The sequence below is a fragment of the Tamandua tetradactyla genome, chromosome 24 (assembly GCF_023851605.1).
Source record: "Tamandua tetradactyla isolate mTamTet1 chromosome 24, mTamTet1.pri, whole genome shotgun sequence".
Lineage (NCBI taxonomy): Eukaryota > Metazoa > Chordata > Mammalia > Pilosa > Myrmecophagidae > Tamandua > Tamandua tetradactyla.
In genome coordinates, this window is record NC_135350.1 from 39803838 (window position 1) to 39831626 (window position 27789).

General features: G+C 36.7%; 1 protein-coding gene across 6 annotated transcripts in view; it reads left to right on the top strand.

Annotated features, from left to right (window-relative positions):
* The window catches only part of KLHL8 (kelch like family member 8), a 78311-nt gene extending 51216 nt beyond the window's left edge, over positions 1-27095 (top strand). For 4 of the 6 annotated variants that reach the window (XM_077142902.1, XM_077142903.1, XM_077142901.1 and 1 more), the window contains 5 exons: positions 14960-15128; positions 15353-15512; positions 21271-21472; positions 21716-21800; positions 22349-27092. In XM_077142902.1, coding sequence (XP_076999017.1) covers positions 14960-15128; positions 15353-15512; positions 21271-21472; positions 21716-21800; positions 22349-22417 — 685 coding nt within the window. In that variant the 3' untranslated portion in view covers positions 22418-27092. Of the gene's footprint in view, positions 1-14959; positions 15129-15352; positions 15513-21270; positions 21473-21715 lie in introns of all 6 variants that reach the window. The other 2 variants (XM_077142905.1, XM_077142907.1) reach the window with 2 other exon arrangements.
* Positions 27096-27789: the final 694 nt, after the last annotated feature.

The window sequence follows — 27789 nt, forward strand, 5'->3', positions numbered from 1 at the left end:
AAAAATCTTTCAACCTGTTGGGTCCAACACCCAGGGAAATCTGACTAAATTCCCACACACCAGCAGAAGATAACGGATCACGCTCAGAAAATTGAAAATATGGCACAGTCAAAGGAACAAGCCAATAGTTCAAATGAGATACAGGAGCTGAGACAACTAATGCTGAATATACGAACAGAAATGGAAAACCTCTTCAAAAACGAAATCGATAAATTGAGGGAGGACATGAAGAAAACATGGGCTGAACAAAAAGAAGAAATAGAAAAACTGAAAAAACAAATCACAGAACTTATGCAAGTGAAGGACAAAGTAGAAAAGATGGAAAAAACAGTGGATACCTACAATGATAGATTTAAAGAGACAGAAGATAGAATTAGTGATTTGGAGGATGGAACGTCTGAATTCCAAAAAGAAACAGAAACTATCGGGAAAAGAATGGAAAAATTTGAACAGGGTATCAGGGAACTCAAGGACAATATGAAGCGCACAAATATATGTGTTGTGGGTGTCCCAGAAGGAGAAGAGAAGGGAAAAGGAGGAGAAAAACTAATGGAAGAAATTATCACTGAAAATTTCCACACTCTTATGAAAGACCTAAAATTACAGATCCAAGAAGTGCAATGCACCCCAAAGAGATTAGACCCAAATAGGCGTTCTCCAAGACACTTACTAGTTAGAATGTCAGAGGTCAAAGAGAAAGAGAGGATCTTGAAAGCAGCAAGAGAAAAATAATCCATCACATACAAGGGAAACCCAATAAGACTATGTGTAGATTTCTCAGCAGAAACCATGGAAGCTAGAAGACAGTGGGATGATATATTTAAATTACTAAAAGAGAAAAACTGCCAACCAAGACTCCTATATCCAGCAAAATTGTCCTTCAAAAATTAGGGAGAAATTAAAACATTTTCAGACAAAAAGTCACTGAGAGAATTTGTGACCAAGAGACCAGCTCTGCAAGAAATACTAAAGGGAGCACTAGAGTCAGATACGAAAAGACAGAAGAGAGAGGTATGGAGAAGAGTGTAGAAAGAAGGAAAATCAGATATGATATATATAATACAAAAGGCAAAATGTTAGAGGAAAATATTATCCAAACAGTAATAACACTAAATGTTAATGGACTGAATTCCCCAATCAAAAGACGTAGACTGGCAGAATGGATTAAAAAACAGGATCCTTCCATATGCTGTCTACAGGAAACACATCTTAGACCCAAAGATAAACATAGGTTGAAAGTGAAAGGTTGGGAAAAGATATTTCATGCAAATAACAACCAGAAAAGAGCAGGAGTAGCTATACTAATATCCAACAAATTAGACTTCAAATGTAAAACAGTTAAAAGAGACAAAGAAGGACACTATATGCTAATAAAAGGAACAATTAAACAAGAAGACATAACAATCATAAATATTTACGCCCTGAATCAGAATGTCCCAAAATATGTGAGGAATACACTGCAAACACTGAAAAGGGAAATAGACACATATACCATAATAGTTGGAGACTTCAATTCCCCACTCTCATCAATGGACAGAACATCTAGACAGAGGATCAATAAAGAAATAGAGAATCTGAATATTACTATAAATGACCTATACTTAACAGACATTTATAGGACATTACATCCCACAGCAGCAGGATACACCTTTTTCTCAAGTGCTCATGGATCATTCTCAAAGATAGACCATATGCTGGGTCACAAAGCAAGTCTTAACAAATTTGAAAAGATTGAAATCATACACAACACTTTCTCAGATCATAAAGGAGTGAAGTTGGAAATCAATAATAGGCGGAGTGCCAGAAAATTCAAAAATACATGGAGGCTCAACAACACACTCTTAAACAACGAGTGGGTCAAAGAAGAAATTGCAAGAGAAATTAGTAAATACCTCGAGGCGAATGAAAATGAAAACACAACATATCAAAACTTATGGGACGCAGCAAAGGCAGTGCTAAGAGGGAAATTTATTGCCCTAAATGCCTATATCAGAAAAGAAAAAAAGGCAAAAATGCAGGAATTAACTGTCCACTTGGAAGAACTGGAGAAAGAACAGCAAACTAATCCCAAAGCAAGCAAAAGGAAAGAAATAACAAAGATTAGAGCAGAAATAAATGAAATTGAAAACATGAAAACAATAGAGAAAATCAGTAAGACCAGAAGTTGGTTCTATGAGAAAATCAATAAGATTGATGGGCCCTTAGCAAGATTGACAAAAAGAAGAAGGGAGAGGATGCAAATAAATAAGATCAGAAATGGAAGAGGAGATATAACTACTGACCTCACAGAAATAAAGGAGGTAATAACAGGATACTATGAACAACTTTACGCTAATAAATACAACAATTTAGATGAAATGGACGGGTCCTGGAAAGACATGAACAACCAACTTTGACTCAAGAAGAAATAAATGACCTCAACAAACCAATCACAAGTAAAGAAATCGAATTAGTCATTCAGAAGCTTCCTAAAAAGAAAAGTCCAGGACCAGATGGCTTCACATGTGAATTCTATCAAACATTCCAGAAAGAATTAGTTCCAACTCTCCTCAAACTCTTCAAAAAAATCGAAGTGGAGGGAAAACTACCTAATTCATTCTAAGAAGCCAACATCACCCTCATACCAAAACCAGGCAAAGATATTACAAAAAAGAAAACTACAGACCAATCTCTCTAATGAATATAGATGCAAAAATCCTCAATAAAATTCTAGCAAATTGTATCCAACAACACATTTAAAGAATTATATATCATGACTAAGTAGGATTCATCCCAGGTGTGCAAGGATGGTTCAACATAAGAAAATCAATTAATGTAATACACCATATCAACAAATCAAAGCAAAAAAATCACATGATCATCTCAAGTGATGCAGAGAAAGCATTTGACAAGATTCAACATCTTTCCTGTTGAAAAGACTTCAAAAGATAGGAATACAAGGGAACTTCCTTAAAATGAAAGAGGGAATATATGAAAAACCCACAGCTAATATCATCCTCAGTGGGGAGAAATTGAAAACTTTCCCCCTAAGATCAGGAAGAAGACAAGGATGTCCATTATCACCACTATTATTCAACTTTGTGTTGGAGGTTCTAGCCAGAGCAATTAGACAAGAAAAAGAAATACAAGGCATTAAAATTGGAAAGGAAGAAGTAAAACTATCACTGTTTGCAGACAATATGATACTATACGTCAAAAACCCAGAAAAATCCACAACAAAACTACTAGAGCTAATAAATGAGTACAGCAAAGTAGCAGGTTACAAGATCAACATTCAAAAATCTGTAGCATTTCTATACACTAGTAATGAACAAGCTGAGGGGGAAATCAAGAAACGAATTCCATTTAAAACTGCAACTAAAAGAATAAAATACCTAGGAATAAATTTAACTAAAGAGACAAAAAACTTATATAAAGAAAACTACGAAAAACTGTTAAAAGAAATCACAGAAGATCTAAATAGATGGAAGGGCATACCGTGTTCATGGATTGGAAGACTAAATATAGTTAAGATGTCAATCCTACCTAAATTGATTTACAGATTCAATGCAATACCAGTCAAAATCCCAACAACTTATTTTTCAGAAATAGAAAAACCAATAAGCAAATTTATCTGGAAGGGCAAGGTGCTCCGAATTGCTAAAAACATCTTGAGGAAAAAAAACGAAGCTGGAGGTCTCACGCTGCCGGACTTTAAGGCATATTATGAAGCCACAGTGGTCAAAACAGCATGGTATTGGCATAAAGATAGGTATATCGACCAATGGAATCGAATAGAGTGCTCAGATATAGACCCTCTCATCTACGGACATTTGATCTTTGATAAGGCAGTCAAGCCAACTCACCTGGGACAGAACAGTCTCTTCAATAAATGGTGCCTAGAGAACTGGATATCCATATGCAAAAGAATGAAAGAAGACCCATGTCTCACACCCTATACAAAAGTTAACTCAAAATGGATCAAAGATCTAAACATTAGGTCTAAGACCATAAAACAGTTAGAGGAAAATGTTGGGAGATATCTTATGAAACTTACAATTGGAGGCAGTTTTATGGACCTTAAACCTAAAGCAAGAGCACTGAAGAAGGAAATAAATAAATGGGAACTCTTCAAAATTAAACACTTTTGTGCATCAAAGAACTTCATCAAGAAAGTAGAAAGACAGCCTACACAATGGGAGACAATATTTGGAAATGACATATCAGATAAAGGTCTAGTATCCAGAATTTATAAAGAGATTGTTCAACTCAACAACAACAAAAAGACAGCCAACCCAATTACAAAATGGGAAAAAGACTTGAACAGACACCTATCAGAAGAGGAAATACAAATGGCCAAAAGGCACATGAAGAGATGCTCAACGTCCCTGGCCATTAAAGAAATGCAAATCAAAATCACAATGAGATATCATCTCACACCCACCAGAATGGCCATTATCAACAAAACAGAAAATGACAAGTGCTGGTGAGGATGCGGAGAAAGAGGCACACTTATCCACTGTTGGTGGGAATGTCAAATGGTGCAACCACTGTGGAAGGCAGTTTGGCGGTTCCTCAAAAAGCTGAATATAGAATTGCCATACGACCCAGCAATACCATTGCTGGGTATCTATGCAAAGGACTTAAGGGCAAAGACACAAACGGACATTTGCACACCAATGTTTATAGCAGCGTTATTTACTATTGCAAAGAGATGGAAACAGCCAAAATGTCCATCAACAGACGAGTGGCTAAACAAACTGTGGTATATACATACGATGGAATATTATGCAGCTTTAAGACAGGATAAACTTATGAAGTGTGTAACAACATGGATGGGCCTTGAGAACATTATGCTGAGTGAGTCCAGCCAAAAACTAAAGGACAAATACTGTATGGTCCCGCTGATGTGAACCGACATTCAAGAATAAACTTGGAATATGTCATTGGTAACAGAGTCCAGCAGGAGTTAGAAACAGGGTAAGCTAATGTGTAATTGGAGCTGAAGGGATACAGACTGTGCAACAGGACTAGATACAAAAACTCAAAAATGGACAGCACAATAATACCTAATTGTAAAGTAATCATGTTAAAACACTGAATGAAGCTGCATCTGAGCTATAGGTTTTTTTTTTTTTTTTACTATTATTATTACTTTAATTTTTTTCTCTGTATTAACATTCTATATCTTTTTATGTTGTGTTGCTAGTTCTTCTAAACCGATGCAAATGTACTAAGAAACGATGATCATGCATCTATGTGATGATGTTAAGAATTACTGATTGCATATGTAGGATGGTATGATTTCTAAATGTTGGGTTAATTTCTTTTTTTCTGTTAATTAATTAAAAAAATTTTTTTTCTGTTATGTATATAATCTAACATTTCCCCGTTTTAGTCATATTCAGATATATTTTCAGTGCTGTTAATTGCGTTCGCAATATAGTGCTACTATCACTACCATTGATTATCCAAACATTCCTGTCATTCCAAATAGGAACCATGTACATTTTAAGGCTTCTCATTTCCTATCCCCACCTCATCCCCTGGTAACCTATATTCTGTATCTTAACTTGAATGAATTTGCTTATCCTGATTGTTTCAAATTAGTGAGATCATGCAATATTTGTCCTTTTGTGTCTGGTTTATTTCACTCCACATAATGCCTCCAGCTTCAACCATGTTGTCATACGTGTCAGGACTTCATTTCTTTTTGTGGCTGAATAATATTCCTTTGCATGTATATACTAAACATTTTATTTATTTATTAATCATTCAACTTAGGTTGTTTCTATCTTTTTGTCAATTCTTAATAATGCTGCTATGAACATTGATGTGCTAATACCTGTTTGAGTCCATGCTTTCAGTTCTTCTGAGTATATAACTACAGTGTACTGTCAGGTCATATGGTAGTTCTATATTCAGCTTTCTGAGGAACTGCCAAATTGTCCTCCACAGTGGCTGCACCATTTTACATCACCACCAGCAATGGATGAGTGTTCCTCTTTCTCTGCATCCTCTGTAACACTTATTTTCTGGGTTTTTTTTTTTTTTTTTTGAAAATAGCAGCTATTTTCATTGGTGTGAAATGGTATGTCATGGTTTTGATTTGCAGTTTCCTTGATGGCTAATTATGATGAGCATCTTTTCATATACTTTCTGGCCATTTGTTTATCTTCTTTGGAGAGATGTCTATTCAGGTCTTTTTCCCCCATTTAAATTGGGTTGTTTGTCTTTTTGTTGTTAAATTGAAAGATTGTTCTTATATTCTGGATATTAATCCTTCATCAGATTTGTGGTTTCCACATATTTCTCTCATCGTTTAGGTTGTGACTTTACTTTCATGATAAAGTCCTTTGAGAAGCAAAAGTTTTTAATTTTGGTGAGGTCCACTTACCTATATTTTCTTTTGTTGTTTGTACTTTGAGTGTAAAGCCTAAGAAACCATTGCCTAACACAAGGCCCTGAAGATGCTTCTCTGTGTTTTCTTCTAGGAATATTTTTGTTGAGTTTTGTATATAGTGTGAGGTAGGGGGCCTCCTTCTTTTTCTGCAAATGGAGGTCCAGTTCTCGCAGAACCATTTGTTGAAGAGACCATTCTTTTCCAATTGAGTTATCTTTTCCAACTTCTCAAAAATCAGTAGGCCATAAATGTGAGGGTTTATTTCTGAGGTCTCAACTCAGTTCCAACGATCAGTCTGTCTTTGTGCAAGTACCATACTGTTTTATTTACTTTGTCTTTGTAATAAGTTTCAAGATCAGGAAATGTGAGTCCTACAACTTCATTCTTCTTTTTCAAATTGGTTTTAGCTATTCCAGGCCCTTTACCCTTCCATATAAATGTAATGATTAGCTTTTCCATTCCACAAGGTAGGTTGTTGGAATTTTGATTCAGACTGCATTGGATGTATAAATTGCTGTGGGTGGCATTGAGATCTTAATGATACTTAGTCTTTTAGTTGATGAACATGGACTGTCCTTTCATTTAAGTCTTCTTTAATTACTTTTAGAAATGTTTTTTAGTTTTTTGTGTACAAGTCCTTTATATAACCTTGGTTAGATTTAATCCTAGATGTTTGATTCTTTTAGCTGCTATTGTGAATAGAATTTTTTTCTTGATATCTTGTTCCAATTGTTCATTGCTTGTGTATAGAAATACTACTGATTTGGAGTGTCTTGAACTTATACACTGCCACTTTGATGAATTCTTTTATTAGTCCTAATAGCTTTTTTGTGTGTTCTTCAAGATTTTCTATATGTTGGATTATACCAAGTACAAATAGGGAAAGTTTTACTTCTTCTTTTCCAGTTGGATAGCTTTTATTTCTTTTTCTTGCCTAATTTCTCTGGCAAGAACTTCCAGTACAATGTTGAATGCAGTGGTGATGGAGGACATCTTTGTCTTTTACCTTATCTTACAGAGAAAGCTTTCCATCTTTTACCATTAAGTAGGATGTTGGTTTTGGACTTTTCCTATGTGCCCTTTATCATGTTAAGGTAATTTTCATCTGCTCTTAGTGTTTATCAGGAAAGGATATTATATTTTGTCAAATGCTTTTTCTGTGTTGATTGAGATGATCACAGTTTTTTCCTCTTCATACTATTAATGTGGTCTATTACATTAATTGATTTTCTTGTGTTGCACCAACCTTGTATTCCAGGGATAATTCCCACCTCATCAGGGTGTATAATTCTTTTAATATGCTGATGGATTTGGTTTGCTAAAGTTTTGTTGAGGATTTTTGTGTATATATTCATAAGAGATACTGGTCTATAGTTTCCTTGTGGTATCTTATTTGGCTTTGGTATGAGAGTGATGGTAGCCGTATAGAATGAGTTAGGGGGTGTTCTCCCCTCTCTAATTGTTTCGATGAGTTTGAACAGAATTGAAGTTAAGTCTTCTTGCAATGTTTGGTAGAATTCACCTGTGAATCCATTTGGCTCTGGGCTTTTCTTTGGTGGGTGGTTTTTGATTACTGGTTTAATATCTTTACTGGAATTGGTTTATTGAGATCTTCTGTTTCTTCTTAAGTCACTGTAGGCATTTGTGGGTTTCTAAGAATTGTCCATTTTGTCTAGGTTATATTGGTATATAGTTGTTCATAGTATGCTCTTATAGTATTTATTTCAACGGGATTGGTAGTAACTTCCTCCTTTTCATTTCTAATTTTGTTCTTGGTATGTTTCTCTTTATTTTCTTTGTCAGTTTGGCTAAAGGTTTGTCAATTTTATTGATCTTTTCAAAGAACACACTTCTGGTTTCGTTGATTCTATTTTTTATTTTCTATTTCATTTATCTCTGCTGTAATCCTTGTTATTTCCTTCCCTCTATTTGCTTTGGGTTTAGTTTGCTTTTCTTTATCTAGTTCTCCCACTTTTAAAAGTAGATCTCTGATTTGAAGTCTTTCTTGTTTTTTAATGTAAGCATTCATAACTATAAATTTCCCTCTCAGCCCTGACTTCACTGCATCCCATAAGTTTTGGTATACTATATTTTTGTTTTCATTTCCTCAAGATACTTCCTAAATTTGCTACTCATTTCCACTTTGACCTATTAGTTGATTAAGAGTATGCTCCACATATTTGTGAATTTTCCATTTCTCCTCATTACTGATTTCTAGCTTCATTCCATTGTGGTTAGAGAATATATATTGTATAATTTCAGTATTTTTCAATTTATTGATACTTGTTTTGTGACTTACCATGTGGACTGTCCTAGAGAATGACTTTTATGTGCTCAAGAAGAATATGTATATTGTTTTTGATGGGTGTAGTGTTCAATATATGTCTCCTAGGTCTAGTAGGTTTAGTGTATCATTCAACTCTTGTACTTACTTATTGATCTTTTGGCTGGATGTTCTGTCCATTATTGAGTGTGGTGTGTTAAAGTCTCCTACTCTTAAGGTAGAACTGTTAATTTTTCCCTTCAAATCTGTCAGTGTTTGCTTCATTTATTTTAGGACTCTGCTGTTTGGTGCATATATCTTTATAATTGTTATATCTTACTTTTGAAATGCCCCCTTTATTGGTATATAATGATTCTCTTTGTCTCTTGTAACTGTTTTTTACTTAAAGTCTATTTTATCTGATATTAATATAGCCAACCTAGCTCTCTTTTGTGTACTACTTGCCTGGTGTATTTTTTCACATCCTTTCACCCACAACCTTCTTGTATCTTTCATTTAAAGGTTGAGTCTCTTGCAGTCAGCATAAGTAAGGTCATGCTTTTTTATCCATTCTACCAATCTTTGCCTTTTGAGTGGAGAGTTTAATCCATTTACATTTAAAGTTGCTACTGATAATACAGGACTTTCTGTTTAGCTTTTGTAAATCTTACTCCTTTTTTTATCCCTCACTTCTGTTAATGCTTACTTTTATATTTATTTGCTTTTTTGTGTTGTACCATATTGAATGTCTTCTCACTTCTGTCTGGATATATTTTTCATCTGTTTTCCTTATGGTTCCATGGAGTTAAAATTTAATATCCAAATCATATTTAGATTGATACCAACTTAACATCAGTAGCATGCACATATACTTTTCCTCTACTCTTTGTCGCTCCACAATTTTTTGTACTTGTTACCACTTATATCGTTGTTTATTGTATGTCCAAAAATAGATTTATCATTATTTTTGATGCATTTGCATTTTAGCACCTATAAGAAGTAAAAAGATGAATCACATACCAAATAATATAAAACAATAACAATGACATTTATAATTACCAAATTGTTACATTTACCACAGGTCTTTTTTTCTTTATGCTGCTTTGAACCACTATCTAGTGTCCTTTCCTTTCAGTCTGAAGAACTCCCTTTAGCATTGTTTGTAGGACCGATCTAATGGTGATGGATTACCTCAGATTTTGTTTATCTGCGAATATCTTAATGGCTCACTCATTTTTGAAAGAGAGTCTCACTAAGAATTTTATATCTAGTCTCACTAGATATAAAATTCTTAGCTGTCAGTTATTTTCCTTCAGCACTTTAAATATCTCAGCTGACTGCCTTCTTGCCTCCATGTTTTCTGAGGAGAAATGGGACTCAATCTCATTGGGACTCTCCTGTACATAAAACCTTGCTTTTCTCTTACAGCTTTCAGAAATCTCTTCTGGTTCTTTGCATTTGATAGTATAATCAATTTATGACATTGATTTTTGTTCATGTTTATCCTTTGTTCTCTGAACTTCTTGGATGGGCCTGGTCACATTGTTGAGGAAGTTTTCTGTCATTCTTTCTTTGTCTATTCCTTTTGTACCTTTTTCTCTTCTCCTTTTGGGACTCTCATAATCTGTGTCAATTGGTGTGCTTGATGGTGTCCCATAGCTGTCTTAGACTATTTTTGCTTTTAATATTTTTTTTCTTTCTGCTTTCAGCCTGACTTATTTCAAGTGTCTTGTCTTTAAGTTCACTGATTTCTTTCTTCTGCCAGCTCTGATCTGCTCTTGAAATCTTTCTGGGCATTTTTTATTTCAGTTATTGTGGTTTTCAACTCTAGTAGTTCTTTTATTTCCTTTTTAAAGTCTCTGTCTCTTCACTTCGACTCTCATTTTGTTCATTCATTGTTTTCCTGATATCCTTCAGTTCTTTCTCTTTACTTTCCTTCATCTCCTTGAGCATTTTTAAAATCATTTTTTAAAGGCCTTTTTTATATCCACATTCTCCTCTTCTTCATTGGTGTTTTCTGCATTTTTATCTTCTTCTTTTGTCATCATTTTCTGTTTCTTTGCCTTGTATTGTACTCTTTTGCTGCACACTATGAATTTAATATTTAAAAATGTTAACTGTAGGATTTGGTCCCTAAATGTCTGTCTCTTAGTTTTGTAACCAGCTGCTGATAAGACAGAGATTTTCTTGAGCTTCAGCCCTCCTATCAGTAGGTGTCCTCAAGACAAATGCAGTGTGTAGGGTTTTACCTGTGTTTCTGGGCCTGTCTTTTCCTGGGCTTTTGCTTGTTAATTGTTTTGGAGTTCTACTGTTATAGGAGTTTGGTTTTTTCCTCTGTTTCATAGGAGACATATGTCCCTCTCCAGGGTGTTTGAAACCAGTATGCCTTTGTCCCAGACTGTCCACCTCTGAAGATTTTACTCTCCTTTCATTGTCTCAAGCTGTTTTGGCCTGAGGGAAAATTCTGGGAGGTGTGTCATTCTGCAGACAGCCATGACAGTCTTTTGAAAACAGAGCCAAGGACCCATGAAGTTGGCACAGCCAGGCTCCAAAGTGCCCTGGGATGGGATCAGAAAAGGCACTAAAATCTTCTCTGAAAGCTGAGCTTTCCTGGCCTGCCCAGAAAATGCAGCTCCTCACCTAACTGCACCCCACCTCCCTATCTTTAAATCTCCATTGCCCTTTCCAGGCAGCTTGAAACAATGGCTGCCACTGCCTTTGTCTGGAGTGGATTGAAACAGTAGTTGCCCTCTGAGCTCAGCACCCAGAGATGCATATTCGTTAATAAAAAGCCATGATCAGTGACCACTTGTATTAACTCCTATTCTTGGAAGAGGGTTTTTATGTCCCTTGCTGTCACCAGTGGGCTAGCCAAGGAGTGGATCCCAAGGCTACCTGTTGTGAGAGTGTGGGATGGGTACTGGCAGCTGCCACACAGCAAGTTACTAAACTTTATCTTAGTTTATCAGCCTCTTCGTCCTGCTTTTGCCTGAATGCTGTACAGCTTTCTTCTGGCCTCTAGAGTTTCAAAAGAGTTGTTTTGTTTTAGACAGTTTCTACCTCTTTGATAGTTGTTTTGGTGGAACAACAGAGTCCTAGTGTTCACTATTCTGCCATCTTCCCTGGAAGTTTCTCCTTTCTTTTTCATCTTTCAACTAAATCAGACACTTTCAAAAAAGCTATATGTTTTTGAAATACTTCATCCCAGCAGAGTATCTCTACGGGGTTGATTTATGTATTCTACAAATACTAGTTATGTGCGCACTGCAAGACAAATTAAATGCTGAAGATACAGCAATGAACAAGACAGCCAAACCCAGTTTCCATAGAGTTTACATTCTAGAGATTATACAAACAAAGGCATAGTTACAAGGGCAATAGTGTCACCACAGAAAAACTAATGGGTATTTGAGGAAAAAAGTAAGAAAACATTATTAGAGGGTCAAAATCTTACTTAAGTCCTATATAATTAACATCTGAAGGTATAGAATTTAGACTAAGTGACAGTGGGTGTCCAAAGGATGGTGGATGCAGTGCTCCCAAAAACCTTAAGGAAAGGGGTACAAGGGTAGGTCAGTGGTAGAATTCTCGCCTGCCATTTGGGAGACCTGGGTTCAATTCCTGGCCCATGCATTTCCCAAAAACAGAGGAAAAAAACAACAAAAATTCAACAAGTGATGCTTCAATAACAGAATACTCACATGGAAAAAGAATGAAGTGTGACCCCCACCATACAGCATACCAAAAAAATAAATAAGCAATTTGCACAAAATCCAAAACTGATTTTAAAAAAAATTAAAGAAAAAAAAAAAAACCTTGAGATCAGAAAGCATGAAAGAAGACAGAGAGATCAAGAGGAAGTGTTTCAAGAAATGTGGCTGAAACAATAGACAGAATGGCCCTTTTTACCAAAGATTTTCTGTTTTATCTGATGGAATTTGGATGGATAGCTTTTAATAGCAGAGTAATGATAGGATCAGATTTCTCTTCTCAGAGATCTTCTGTATATAAAATGGAGAAGGGGGTTGAGGAGGACCAGAGTGAAAACAGCCTGAGAGACCAAAAAGTATAGCTACAATTTTTCAGTCAAAATAATGAGGGCTAGGACTTAAGTAGTAGAAACTAGGATAGAAAATGAAATTGGGATATTTCAGAGAGAGTTAAAAATCATGCAGTCATCAAGAATTTATGAAAATTAGATGTGGGGGTGGAAAGGACAATAGAGTAGATGGAAAGATGATTCTTCAGTATCTGGATGGATGGATAGTGGTGCTGTTCTTGAATCTGGCAAAACTGTATAGTGAACAGTATAAAAATTTTGCTTGTCATGTGATAGTTATTAGTTTTCTATTCCTATATAACAAATTATCACCAGTTTAGCAGCTTAAAACAACACTCATTTATAATCTTGCAGTTCTGAAAGTCAGAAGTGTGAGCAGAATTGGGCTTTCTATTTAGGGTCCCACAAGGCTGAAGCCAAGGTGATGGTTGTCTTGCACTCTTAACTGATGACTCTGGGGAAAGCTACTTCAAAGTTCATTCAGGTTATTGACAGAATTCAGTCCTTGCAGTTGTAAGACTGAGTTTCCTGTTTTATTGGTTGTGGGCTGGGTTTTTTTTTCTCAGCTCCTAGCAGCCACTCCTATCCACATGCTCTCCATCTTCTTCATAGATGGTCTACTGAATGCTCGTGAAATCCCCTCAGGCCTTGAATATCTGCCATCCTCTTCTGCCACCAGCTTGAGAAACTTCTCTGCTCTGAAAGGGCTCATGTGATTAGATTGGGCCCACCCAGATAATCTCCCTTTTGCCATATAATATAGCTTAATCATGGAAATAACTCCATGGGTGAAGATCATGGAGGCCATCTTAAGGTTCTGCCTTCTACAGGGAGGTGTGTAATGAGTTTCATTTCAATTGAAAGTTAAGGTTGAAGAGCTAGTGAGACATGTTTGAGGTAGAAGGTTGGATATTGTGTATGCCAGGATATATATATTTAGTTATTGTAAATCTTTGGAAGAAACAGACATTACCTAGGAAGAGAGAATATAGAACAATAAAAGGCTTTAGGGTAGAATCCTAGGGAACCTCCTAATTTAATAAGAGTGGTGGAGAAGACACTGATAAGTCAAGCTGCAAAACATCAGCCACGGATATAGGAGGGAACCCAATCATGTGATGCTGTAAAAATCAAGAGGAGAGTTTTGAGGAGTGGCAAGTAGCCAATAAAGTTATATGCTCCTGTGGTTGGGTGGGTGAATCAGTAGGGAATTAATTAATTTGCTTCTGTCCTCACCTAATACACTTATGTTCTAGAGTGCAGACGTGTGTTCACACACATACACACACACTTGAAAATTTGTATAACCGCAGTATTTTGTAATTCATTGCTTTATACCTAAGAGAAAAAGGTTAAGAAGATTGAAAACAAATGATAACATTATCCTTAAGAATTCTTTCTTAGGATATTCTATGGTAAACTCACAGAGTCTTAATGAAGCAGCTGTTCTCTCTAATAATAATAATAATAGCCAATAATTATATAACACTAAATATGGCCCACACACTGTTCTAAGTGCTTTATGTATATGAATTCATTAGTATCAGCTGTGTCTCCTTACTCCTTTTTCAGGTGGGTTACAGATGAAGCAGAAGGCTGATATGAGATTTATAAAGTGTACTATTTATCCTAAGTAGATACCAAGTCAGGGACAGAAAATAGTTTTAGAATAGTTCAAATTTTTATTGCTGCAATGTGTTTTTGAAGAAACAGATTTTTTTCATTACAATGAATTCTTAATGAGTTAAGTGTCTTCCTGAAAAAGTACGCCAATGTCATATAAAGCATGTATAGAAAAATTAATGTTCTTTCATGTGGTACAATGAAACCCTGCAACAAAATATGTTCTACATTATGTGAATTCAGAAATGAGACCTGTATCTTGCCTTCACAGCAAACCCATTGCCATTAATTCATTAACTTCTCAGTTATGCAACTGTGTGTTTTACCAATTAAATGTTTTAACCCTATTTATAGTGTTTAGTTGTGCTTTACTTTATTATTTCATCTGAGTTTAAAGTAACCTTCCAGCAGCCATGCAGATAATGATATATAATTCCAGGGTTGTATAGAACACCGGGCAACCCTATAACCATTTATTCAGCCTTGATAAATCTAAAAATTATGGAAACAGACCACACTGACTATTTAAAGGTTAATATGATAAATGACTGCGTTAGCACAAATTATGTTTTGCTCCTTTTTGTTACTGGGAACATACCCAGATGCTTAAGCATGTTTATTGTCTTTATAGGCGGGGAATTGCCTTAGCCTCTCTAGGAGGCCCAATTTATGCAATTGGAGGGTTAGATGACAACACTTGCTTCAGTGATGTGGAAAGATATGACATAGAATCTGATCAGTGGAGTACAGTGGCACCAATGAATACTCCCCGTGGAGGAGTTGGCTCTGTGGCTCTAATAGTAAGTTATATGGGACCATGCCCATTGTAGTGTACTGCATCACATCCATAACCAAACAAAAGTCAGATATTTATATATGTTCATATCACCAATATGAAGATGTTAATTAGTTACCATATTATTTCATGAAATACTGCTTTCTTGTATGTTCTGTTGTACTGATAGGACAACCTGTAAATCAGTTCAGACTCTAATGTCATGTGTTTTATTTGTTCTTCATTTAGAACCATGTTTATGCAGTAGGTGGCAATGATGGAGTGGCTTCTTTATCTACTGTGGAAAGGTATGATCCACATCTGGATAAGTGGATAGAAGTAAAAGAAATGGGTCAACGAAGAGCAGGCAATGGGGTTAGTGAGCTCCACGGTTGCTTATACGTTGTTGGTGAGTGGATGGTTTTTCTTAAAATTTCTAGTTTATTATAGGCTATACAGTGACAATGTCAAAAAACAACACAATAACAAAAATTGTGCTGCATTTAGGCTTAAATGGAATAATTCCTGGTATTTGTCTTTAAAAGTCTAAAGCACGGGCAACGGTTGCTTAGTGGCAGAGTTCTTGCCTGCCATGCCAGAGACCTAGGTTTTGATTCCTGTTGCCTGCCCATGCTAAAAAAAATGAAAGTCTTAGGGTTCACATTCATGCCTTGTTTTTTTTTAATCTTCATCTTTCTTGTTTAAACCTTCTATCTCCATGATAGGAATAGCAAATATGTTTAAAGTAGGAGATTACATGTGAATAAGAATTTTTTTAATGTAAAGACACAAATTTAATATGCTTTGGTAGAATAAATCTCAAAAGTCTTGCTTTTCTTATCTTCATTTCAAGGAAAATTATGTTGAATGCCTTAAGTGAGTTGATAGGAATTTCACAAACATAAAGGCTTCTTAGATTCTTTGGCTTCTTTGGATTGCTTTTTTTAAAACATGGGCAGGCTCCAACGATTGAAGCCGTGTCTCCGGCATGGCAGGCGAGAATTCTGCCACTGAGCCACTATTGCCCGCCCTGGATTGCTTTTTTGGGGGTGGGGGTGGGGGGGGGTCTGGATTGCTTTTTGATTCACTGAATTGCTGTTGGAAGGAAACTTAGAGCACTGTTTTCTCAAACTATAATATACATATGAATAACCTGAGGATCTTATTCAACTGAAAGAGGGGGCCCAGGATTTTTCATTTCTAAAAGCTCCCATGTTATAGCCATTCTGCTTCCGGTCCACTCAACACACTTCCAGTAAGAAGGCCTAAAGGACATGAAATGGAAATAGTAATGCCTCTCTTTCAGAATTGTTATAAGGATTAAAGATAATACACATTTAGCATCTCACACAGCATCTGGCACATTGTAGTAACCCAGTAAAAGGGTAATTGTATTGGGTTAGTAATCCTTTCCTTTCCAGGAATTAAGTTCATATGGTTGTCACTGGTATATGTCACATCTACTTATGTATGTTTATGAATGTTATTTAGTGTTACATAACTTACAGTTCTTGATAAAAGAGTGGAATTATGTTAGCTTTTAATTATCTGCATGTCATTGGAATAATGTAGAAGAAACCTCCCAGTGCTCATGTATATTAAAGAAGAAAGAAACAGTGGTTCAGTGGCAGAATTCTCACCTCCCAGACTGGAGACATGGGTTTGATTCCTGGTGCCTGCCCATGACAAAAAAAAAAAAAAGTGAAAGGAAATAACATAGTTTTACATCTCATCTCACTTAGTCCTTATAGCAGCTCTATGAGGTGGTCAGAGACTCAGAGAGGCTGAATAATTTACTTATAGTCATATGCCTAAACAAGTGACAGAGCTGGAACTTGAATTCAGTTCTACATGAAGTCATAGTTCTTTTTTTTTAACAGTTTTTATTATGAAACATAACATATGTACAAAAAAGCAATAAATTTCAAAGTACATTGTAACAAGTAGTTATAGAACAGATTTTAGAGTTTGGTATGGATTTTTTGGTACTGTTTCACAGTACAAAACTAAAAGAAATATCAAAATAATGATTCCGCAGTCATACTCATTCGTTAAATCCTGTCTTCTCTGTTATAACTCCTCCTTCTTCTTTTATCCTTCTCTTAATCTTTAGGGGTATTTAGGCTATTCCCTTTCTAACTTTTTCATATTGGAAAGGAGTATCGATAGTATGGGATTGTGGAATAGAACTAGTTGATGTTCTGGAGAGGCTTGCCCCTCTGGGTCTCAGAATTTAGCTGGCCTAGGAACCTATATGGAGGTTGTAGGTTTCTGGAAAGTAATCATAGTAAATAAAACTTTTGTAGAATCTCAGATTGAGTTCTAGGTGTTCTTTAGCATAGGCAGGAATGGTTTTGGTTGGGGTTTGGTGAACCATGGCAATTAGCAATAACTAGCTGAAGCCTCCAGAATAGCCTTTCCACACAATTTGAGTTCTCTTAGCTACTGATACCTTACTTTGTTACATTTCTTTTTCCCATTTTGGTCAGGAAGGTATTCTTGATCCCGCAGTGCCAGGGCCAGGCTTATTCCTGGGAGTCATATCCCATGTTGCCAGGGAGACTTTTACCCCTGAACATATCCTATGTAGGGGGAAGGTAATGATTTTCCTTGCAGAGTTAGGCATAGAGGGAAAGGCCACATCTGAGCAACAAAAGAGTTTTCCTGGAACTAACTCCTAGCCATTACTATAGGTAAGCTTAGGTTCTCTGCTACAGAAATAAGCTTCACAAAAGCAAATCTCTGAGATCTCTGAGAAAATGGCCGAATAGACTAGCTAGAGCTTAGCCCTGCTCCATAGAAAAGTTAAAGAAGGGACAGGAGGGTGACTAAAGTGGCAATTCGGGAATGTGGCTGACCTGGGAGAGCCTTCTGCACCAAATGTCCAAATGTGGCAGCTCTGGTTGCAGAGGCCAAGGAACTGAGAGTCAAAGCTGGAGCCTGGCATGGAGGTGTGGAGCCATGGAACCCGTGGGAGTGCACAGACGGGAGCCCAGGATTAGGAAGTAAGCCAGGCCACATTCCTTGGGCACAGTACCCTCACCAGTGCAGCCCAGTGACTGAGAGTCACCCCACACCTTATGCACCTGAACCCTGTCATCCACTCCCATTCCCTGCTCTCCAGGCGCCCCCACCCTTCCAGCCCCCAGTGCACATACCTGCCCCATGCCCCCACCCCAAGTGCAGCCCAACCACCTCTTCTGCACCTCTCCCAAGCACTGCCTCCCACTCCGTGTTCCCTGCAGGTTGTTGCCAGTACATAAAGGCTGCGGGCACAAACCTCCATACGTAGGCTACCCCTGTCCCCCCACCCACCTGTAGTGTCTCATAGCCTCACTCTGCTCCACCTGAGCTCTGTGCATCCATTTATGGCACTCCCAGACCCACGCATGCACACAGGCCCCCAATCACGTCATTCAGCTCTGGGAACCACACTTTACAGCAGTCTTAGAACCATGCATATGCACAGCTCTCAGCCACATTTCCCAGCTCTAAGAAAGTGCTAACCTGCACAACTGGGTCATATCTACCCCCAATCCATGAAGGCATAACACCAACCTGCTGCCACAGCTCTATACATGCACACAAAGGATCCTGTGCCTTAGACCAGTGCACACCAGGGTTATGACTGCCAGACTGGTGCATCTGCACAGCTATATCTTCCCTGGCTGCTGGGCACTCACGTTCACAAGCATCAGCATAACATCCCCAACCTGCGCCTATACCCACCCCGAAACAAATTATCACACTGAATGTCCACCTCGCACCCTGCTCCCTGTTGTACAACCATCCTGCAAATACAAGGCCTTAGACTACTGAAATAAATCAATTCCCAGAGTAAAACAATCAATAAATTTGCATGAGACGAAGACAGCAGAAGATCACTAAGCATATCACAATGAAGACAGATATAACCCTGCCTAATGACCAAATTAAAACACCAGAAGGAGACACAGACATTGGAACAACTAATCAAAGATGTTCATACAACTCTGCTTAATAAAATAAATAGGATACCAAATGACATAAAGGAGATTGAGAAGATAGTAGAAGAGCATAAAGTGGAATTTGAAAGAATAAATAGAAAAATAGCAGATATCACAGAGATTAAAGACTCTGTTGACCAAATAAAAAACATACTAGAGGCACACAACACCAGATGTGAAGAGACAGAAGAAAGAATAAGTGATATAGAGGACAGGATAATTGACTTTGAAGACTCAAAACAGCAAATGGCAAAAAAGATGGAAAAAATTAAATGGGAACTCAGGGAAATGATATACAAAACAAAGTGCACAAGTAGAATCACTGGTGTCCCAGAAGAAGAAGAGAGGAGTAAAGGGCTAGGAAGAGTAGTTGAGGATATAATGGGGGAACGTCCCAACCTTCATAAAGGACATAAATATACAAGCCAAAGAAGCCCAAAGAACTCCAAACAGAATTAATCCAAATAGGCCTTCCCCAAGGCACATACTAATCAGTCTGTCAAATTCTGAAGTGGAGCAGAAAATCCTGAAAGTGGCAAGAGAAAAACAATCTACTACATACAAGGGAAACCAAAGAAGACTGAGTTCAGACTACCCAAGTAGCACCCTGGAGGCAAGAAGGCAGTGGTATGATATATTCAAGAGCCTGAAAGAGAAGACTTCCAGCCAAAAATTCTATACCCAGCCAAATTGTACTTCAAAATTAAGGGAGAGATTAAAGTTTTCATAGACAAAGAAGTCCTGAAAGAATTTGTCAACAAGAGACTGGCCCTACAAGAAATACTAAAAGGTGTTCTGCCGGCTGAAAAAAAAAGACAGGAGAGGGAAGTCTGGAGGAGGGCACAGAATTGAAGAGTACACTAAGGGTAATCTAAATAATACAAAGAGAAAGAGGGAAAAGAATGTATAGATCTGACAAATAAAATAAAAAAGACAAGATGGTGGAATCCAGAAACACCTTTTCAGTAGGCCCTAACTTGATAACCCATCTCTCAACTTCATGTCACTGAATTTTTATATTATAGTTAGACCAGATGATTGAGACATGATAATGTTCATCTTTTTGTTCCTGACATTTCATTCAACATAGTCCTTAAAGTTCATATACCTAGTTTTATACCTCACAACTTTATTCCTTCTTGATGCCACTCAGTAACCATTGTATGTATACACTATAGTTCCCCTTTCCATTCCTCAGTTGTTGTACCCTTAGGCTACCTCCCTCCGTTGGGAATCTCTAACACTGCCGCCATAAACACTAATATGCGAATGTCCATTCATGTCCCCACACTCATTTCCTCTGGGTATATACTGAAGGGGCTGTAGAATCATTTGGCAAACCCAACCCTCGCCTCCTATGGAACCACCACACTGCCCTCCAAGGGGCTGAACCTTTCAAGTTGCCCTACTGACAGTGAATAGGTACATCTCTTTCTCTGCATTTTTTCTAACACTTGATTCTGTTCATTTTTAAACAGTTTTATTCACACATCATACATTTCAACCTAAGTATATACACATGCCTTCTCTTCCACAAGGAATCCATACCTCTCCCCCATGCCCTCCACCTACTGACATTTAATTTTGGTGTAATGCCTAGTAAATACATTATTAGAATTATCACTAGAAAGAACTGTCATCATCCAGAATATGTAGCACAAAAAATAATTTTAGCAAAAATTTGTGAGGCTTTAGTAACAGGGTACCATCTCTATAGTTATGTAGTAATTATAATATCAAGGGAAAATGGAAACTTTAACTTATATCCTAGATGTGTCATATAATTTGGTGTAATTTTATTCTTTTCTCAAGTCCTCTTATCATTTGAAAAAAATATATTTATGTACAGGTCTTGCTTGTCCCTAGAAAGCAAATTATAGGAATCGTTATAGTTTCATTCTTTTTTCCTAAGTCTATCTTCTTAGATACAGGGACTCATATCTCCCACTTTAAGATTTTTAATTCTAGTATTCAAATGAAACATCACTTAAATTATCTTCAGTTGAATTGTAGAAAATGTCTAATAGTTGTTGGTGGTGGCAGTAGATAGGTATTGGGGTGAATATTTCTTTTCTAACTTTCTCTATTTCTAAAATTTTTTAAAGATTGGGTTGTTAATTGAGTTTTAGTAGTTAATGTCTATGAATTGTAATGCTACTTTAAAAATATTTATTTATATAGGTGGTTTTGATGACAATTCTCCTTTGAGTTCAGTTGAACGGTATGACCCTCGAAGCAACAAGTGGGACTATGTAGCAACACTTACCACTCCCAGAGGCGGAGTGGGGATTGCAACAGTGATGGGCAAAATCTTTGCAGTTGGTGGTCATAACGGCAATGCATACCTAAATACAGTGGAAGCATTTGATCCAGTACTGAATAGGTAATTTATATGTTTTCTCTATGCTATAATGGGGTCTTCCAGTAACAGGTTACTCAGGGTGCTAAAATGTTGCTCTGTGTATTTTGTTAATATAAAAACTTGGAATACCATATCTACCTCAGGAAGCTCACTGTCTTTCAAAACCAGTGCCGCAATAGGAATATTTTTGTCTGTTGTATTTTGAATAGACTAAATCATGCTTTCCTTTTAAGATAACGGTTTTTTTCTTCTCTCTCTTTGCAGGTGGGAGCTTGTTGGATCTGTATCTCACTGTAGAGCTGGAGCAGGTGTAGCTGTGTGTGCCTGTTTGACTAGCCAGATTCGAGATGTAGGTCATGGATCCAGTAATGTAGTTGACTGTATGTGATTTGAATTCCAGCCACCAGCAATTTAGTCAATGTGAAGCAAGAAAGACAACCAGGATTAGAATATAACCATCTTTGAACAATTTTGAATACAACTAGAGTCCTATTCAAAAGTTGGCTGATATATTATGACTAAATACAATGTTTGGAATGGTAGCTGAAGACTTATTAGTAATAAAATTAAATTTGATAATTCCTGCTTTCGTAAATAATAGAATAGGGAAGGAAGACTGTTTAATTTGAAACCATACCTCCTCTGAACAATATTTAAAATAGTGCCAAAACCTTGAAATTCTTTTTTTAATTTGGATGAATCAAATGTAAAACTGAGTCATTTGTCCGTTTTATTTTTTGGGATATAAAGGCATTAATCCTAGGCAGTGGACTTTTCCTAGAGTGGAGATTAGAACTTATCAACACACAGATATCCAGATACAAGGAGACTTGTTCCTTCTAAAAAACATTTCTACACTACTTGGTGCTGATGAATATATTCCTTGCTTTCTTCTAGGTTGTTGGTTCTTCAATTTCTTACACATTTACAGAAGTAGAAACAATCTGCTTCCTGAGTACCCCCTGACTGCATTTTTGGAAGCTTATGAGAGCATATTAATATGAAGCCTTTAATTTACGTTTGAATCGATAGGACACCAAAAGATGTTGAACTAATTCCATCTAAACAAGTCTACAACTTTATTTTTTCTTCATCTCATATGAAAGGATTTGTTTCACCTTAAGCAAAAATTGAACCAGAGGAAGCATTAGAGAAGGCTTTTGATTTGATGATATTCTAGTGTCTAATTGAGATACCTTGAAAAGCAAGGGTGTGGATGGCATGACAGCCTAAAGAAGGGAATCTGTAAATGTCTTTAGCTCTCTTCTCTTTGATTTAATCATTTGATTTTAAACCTGGAATTTATTATTTTTCTATTTTTTTTTGCCACCATCTGGTTTTACCAACTGTATAAGATCTGAATTTATTTATTATCAGAAAATGATTGCATTTTTATGAAAACCCTATTAGTTCAAGTCCACTGTTAACCAATAAAAAATATTGTTGATAAAAATAGAGAAAGACTGAAACTATTTTTCTAGTTATATTTGATCTCCTGAGTGTACTTATTGAGCTTTAATTAAAACTAATCCTACATATTAATTTGAAGCGAGGATATTAACATACCTACTGACTTAACAGTTCTCCATGGTTTTAACCAGCATTATAAAATGGGCTATTACATGCATGTATTTTTATGAATATTTATTAAGAATATTAAAATATTCTATTTTCTATTTGCAGTGCAGTTTGGCACCTCTATTCCAGGCCTTCCTAAATTTTCCTTTAGTCATGCCTTAGAATTTAGTGTAATTTATTGTTAGTCAGTCATAATGATTCATAAGGAACCTGGGGGAGTAAAGAACCCTTCCTCCAACCCGCCAGCCCTGACATACATTGATTATTAGCTCTTACAATCTTTATTCAGTGGAAGCCTTGGCTTGTCTGTACAGCAGGAAAAAGCCACATTATAAAAGCTAGTGCCTGTTGGGTATATGAAGCTACAAACACACACACACCCATCCACCAACTCACACACACACACACAAAATTGTAAGAAAGCCCAGCCTAGCAGATAAAGTTCCCAAAATATGCTATTTTTTTTTTTTTTTTTTTGCTATCAGCCTAAGAACAAGTTCATAAGTCATTGCTGATCTGAACCACTATTTCTCTGTTATAACTATTAACCATATTTCAGTCAATCTCAAAGCCATTTAATTCTATAGAACTTACTGGACTGGCCACAACTGGCTTAATATTGAGAATTAAGACTTATTCTTAATTCTTGGTTTCAATTATTTTTCATGTCTCATGGTGTTATTGTACTATTGATGTCTAGCTATTGTTAACAGTATGGTGTGTTTATTATATTTATTTTCGTGAAGGGGAATCTCGATCTCATTGTTTCCTAAGATTATTTAAATGTTTTTTTTTTTTTTAGTGTATTTCTGCTTTTGTTATATACATACAGGTTGGGAGCATAAAGATTTTCATTTTCTTTGTTTTGGTTTTACAATACAGTGGTCATATAACATTAAGTTGATATCCTGGTCACCCATAAAATATGAAAGACTCATAAGGTCTGAAGTAAAGGGAATGTATGGTTGTCTGCTATATTATGTATGGACAGTAGGGAGGATAACCTTCATAGACCTGACAATAATATTAAAAGCTAAATACCAGTATCAATATTCATAGTCTCTCTGTTGGACAAAAACACATTGTTTGAGATATGAAATGAGATTCAAGCTGAAGAAATCATGCAATTCAAGGATGATTATATGCATAAGAATGAAAAGATGACTTCAGTGGTAGAATTCTCACCTGCCATGTGGAGACCCATGTTCGATTCCTAGACCATTTACCTTCCCTCCTTCCAACCCTCCCCCCCCCCAAAAAAAAGAATGAAAAGATGGAGTATTCAAAGAAGATGGCTACTTCATTTTGAGGCCTGTCACTTTAATCTCAGATGTTAACAGCACTTACCAAAAAGTGATAAAATAGAGCTAAAACATTAGAATTGTAAATGGAAAAAAGGGGTGAAAATATGTATATTATTTCTTCAAGAAATATTTCTAGGTGCTTTTGTGTGATTCTCTCATATAGTCATTAAAGCCACTGTTTTATTACTGTACTGCCACTTTAAAAACAAATTGCTTGATACTGTCTAATTTCACTATATTATGTAACTAGTTGATTATTTTTGAAATGTTTGAATAAACATTGTACTCCCTCTAAGGAGAATTATTCATTCTCTTAATTCCCAAATGAATTCTGAACTTATAATGCTATTAAATGTCTAGATAAGTGTTAGCAGAAACCGCATAAACTTGAGAATTTTCTTTGATCCTTTGTCCCCATCCCTTGTATGATAAGGGAAGAATGCACTCAGAATGTAATTAATGGTTTATTAGTTAAGAATGTTTTTTGTGATTTTTCATACTGGCCTTTAAAGAAATTATTATTGGAATGTCATTGACTATTGTTTTGTTACAAGTGGAAATAAATTTATAGTATTTTCTTAAACCATTTATAAATTTTCATAATACTGTATCAAATCAAAACAATAGATTATAATACATACTATAAGTAATGAGATCAAAGAGTTGGGTTCATATCAGTGCTACTTATTCATTCAAAGTATTTTGGCTCCATCTGTTATGAAAAGGAACTTCTTTCAAAAGTTGTCTAACTTAGCCTCCCATAATTTGCTATTATAGAATCCAATCAAATCTATGTGTTTGTCTTTTCTGTTTATTCTCCCTTCCGCAAATAGAAAATTGATTTAGTAGATTTTTATCTGACTTTCTTTTTTCTCATATAAAGGATCCTTATTTTTAACTGAAAAAAACAATTTTATCCTTACAAAAAATATGTCAGGATGGGAGGAGCCAAGATGGCGACTTAGCAATGTGCGCATTTTAGTTCATCCTCCAGAACAACTACTGAATAACCAGGAACAGGACAGAACAGCTCCTGGGCCACGTCAGTGAACAGACACAACAGCGTACCCCAGTCTGGACCAGCTGGACCGGCAGCAAGCCTCCCCAAAACCGTGAGTTCCCCAAGCTGCAGCAGCTGGTGCCCAGCGCCCCTCCCCCACAGGCGGTTTCCCAGAGGGAAAGGAAAGAGACTCTAAACCTGGTCAAGGCAGAGGTCGCTCACTCGGCTCATGGAAAAAGAGGAAAGGGGAGGAAACGGAGGCTTTAGTGGCTGTGTCTCTACAGACACTTGGCAGCCTCTGGATTCAGTGGTGGGACTTCTCAGGCTGCAGCTGCCCCAGGCATAGGCAGAAATGGGCTGCTTTCAGGGCTGTCTCCCACCTGTGCCTTCCCCAGGAGAGGGGTGAAGCGCAACTCAGGTGGAATCCCTCCCTCAAGGAATTCAGACCCCAGGGCGTGGCAATTTGAAGCCATTAAAACCAACCTACAACCTCTCCTCTGTTTCCACCACGCCCGCAGCAGGAAGAGTCTTCCAAAGTTAAAAGTGCCGCAACATCTTTTGCTGGTGCAACCCAAAGTCAGACACGCCACATACTGGGCAGGATAGGAAAAACAGAGCCCAGAGACTTCAGGAAAGTCTTTTAACCTGCTGTGTCTCACCCTCAGGGAAAACTGACGCAGGTGACTCCTTGCCCCTGATAGGAGGCCAGTTTAGTCCAGGAAAACCTGGCTGGAGTCTGTAATACCTATGTAGACCCTCCTAAGGGTGGGGAGGAAAAAGGCACCATGCAAGCAGGGCAACAAACAAGAAAACAAGAACTGAAAAATTTTCCTCTGTTAAACAAAACCTAAGGTAGAGGTCCAGAAAAAGCTGAACTGAAGGTGAAAGAACAGATAGACAACAAATTCATCTAGCAAGAAAATCCTAGGTAAGAGAAGTGAAAGCAATCACCAGAATAAACTAATTAGGGTAATTAAATGTCTAAACTCCAGCAAAAAATAGCAAATCACACCAGGAAAATTGAAGATACGGCCCAGTCATAGGAACAAACCAATAGTTCAAATGAGATAGAAGAGCTGAAGTAACTAATTCAGAATATATGAACAGACATGGAAAACCTCATCAAAAACCAATTCAATGAATTGAGGGAGGATATGAAGAAGGCAAGGAATGAACAAAAAAGAAGAAATGGGGAATCTGAAAAAACAAATCACGGAACTCATGGGGATAAAAGATACAGAAGAGATAAAGAAAACAATGGAAACCTACAATGATAGGTTTCAACAGACAGAGGTTAGGATTAGTGAACTGGAGGACGGAACATCTGAAATCCGCCAAGATACAGAAACTATAGGGAAAAAAATGGAAAAATATGAGCAGGGACTCAGGGAACTGAATGATAATATGAAGCGCACAAATATACGTGTTGTGGGGGTCCTGGAAGGAGAAGAGAAGGGAAAAGGAGGAGAAAAACTAATGGAAGAAATTATCACTGAAAATTGCCCAATTCTTATGAAAGATCTAAAATTACAGATCCAAGAAGTGCAGCGTACCCCAAAGAGAATAAATCCAAATAGACGTTCTCCAAGACACTTACTAGTCAGAATATCAGAGTTCAAAGAGAAACAGAGGATCCAGAAAGCAGCAAGAGAAAAGCAATCCATCACATACAAGGGAAACCCAATAAAACTATGTGTAGATTTCTCAGCAGAAACCATGGAGGCGAGAAGACAGTGGGATGATATATTTAAATTACTAAAAGAGAAAAACTGCCAACCAAGACTCCTATATCCAGCAAAATTGTCCTTCAAAAATGAGGGAGAAATTAAAACATTTTCAGACAAAAATTCACTGAGAGAATTTGTGACCAAGAGGCCAGCTCTGCAAGAAATACTAAAGGGAGCACTAGAGTCAGATACGAAAAGACAGAAGAGAGAGGTATGGAGAAGAGTGTAGAAAGAAGGAAAATTAGATATGATATATATAATACAAAAGGCAAAATGTTAGAGGAAAATATTACCCAAACAGTAATAACACTAAATGTTAATGGACTGAATTCCCCAATCAGAAGTCATAGACTGGCAGAATGGATTAAAAAGCAGGATCCTTCTATATGCTATCTACAGGAAACACATCTTAGATCCAAAGATAAACATAGGTTGAAAGTGAAAGGTTGGGAAAAGATATTTCATGCAAATAACAACCAGAAAAGAGCAGGAGTAGCTATACTAATATCCAACAAATTAGACTTCAAATGTAAAACAGTTAAAAGAGACAAAGAAGGACACTATATGCTAATAAAAGGAACAATTAAACAAGAAGACATAACAATCATAAATATTTATGCACCGAACCAGAATGCCCCAAAATACATGAGGAATACACTGCAATCACTGAAAAGGGAAATAGACACATCTACCATAATAGTTGGAGACTTCAATTCCCCACTCTCATCA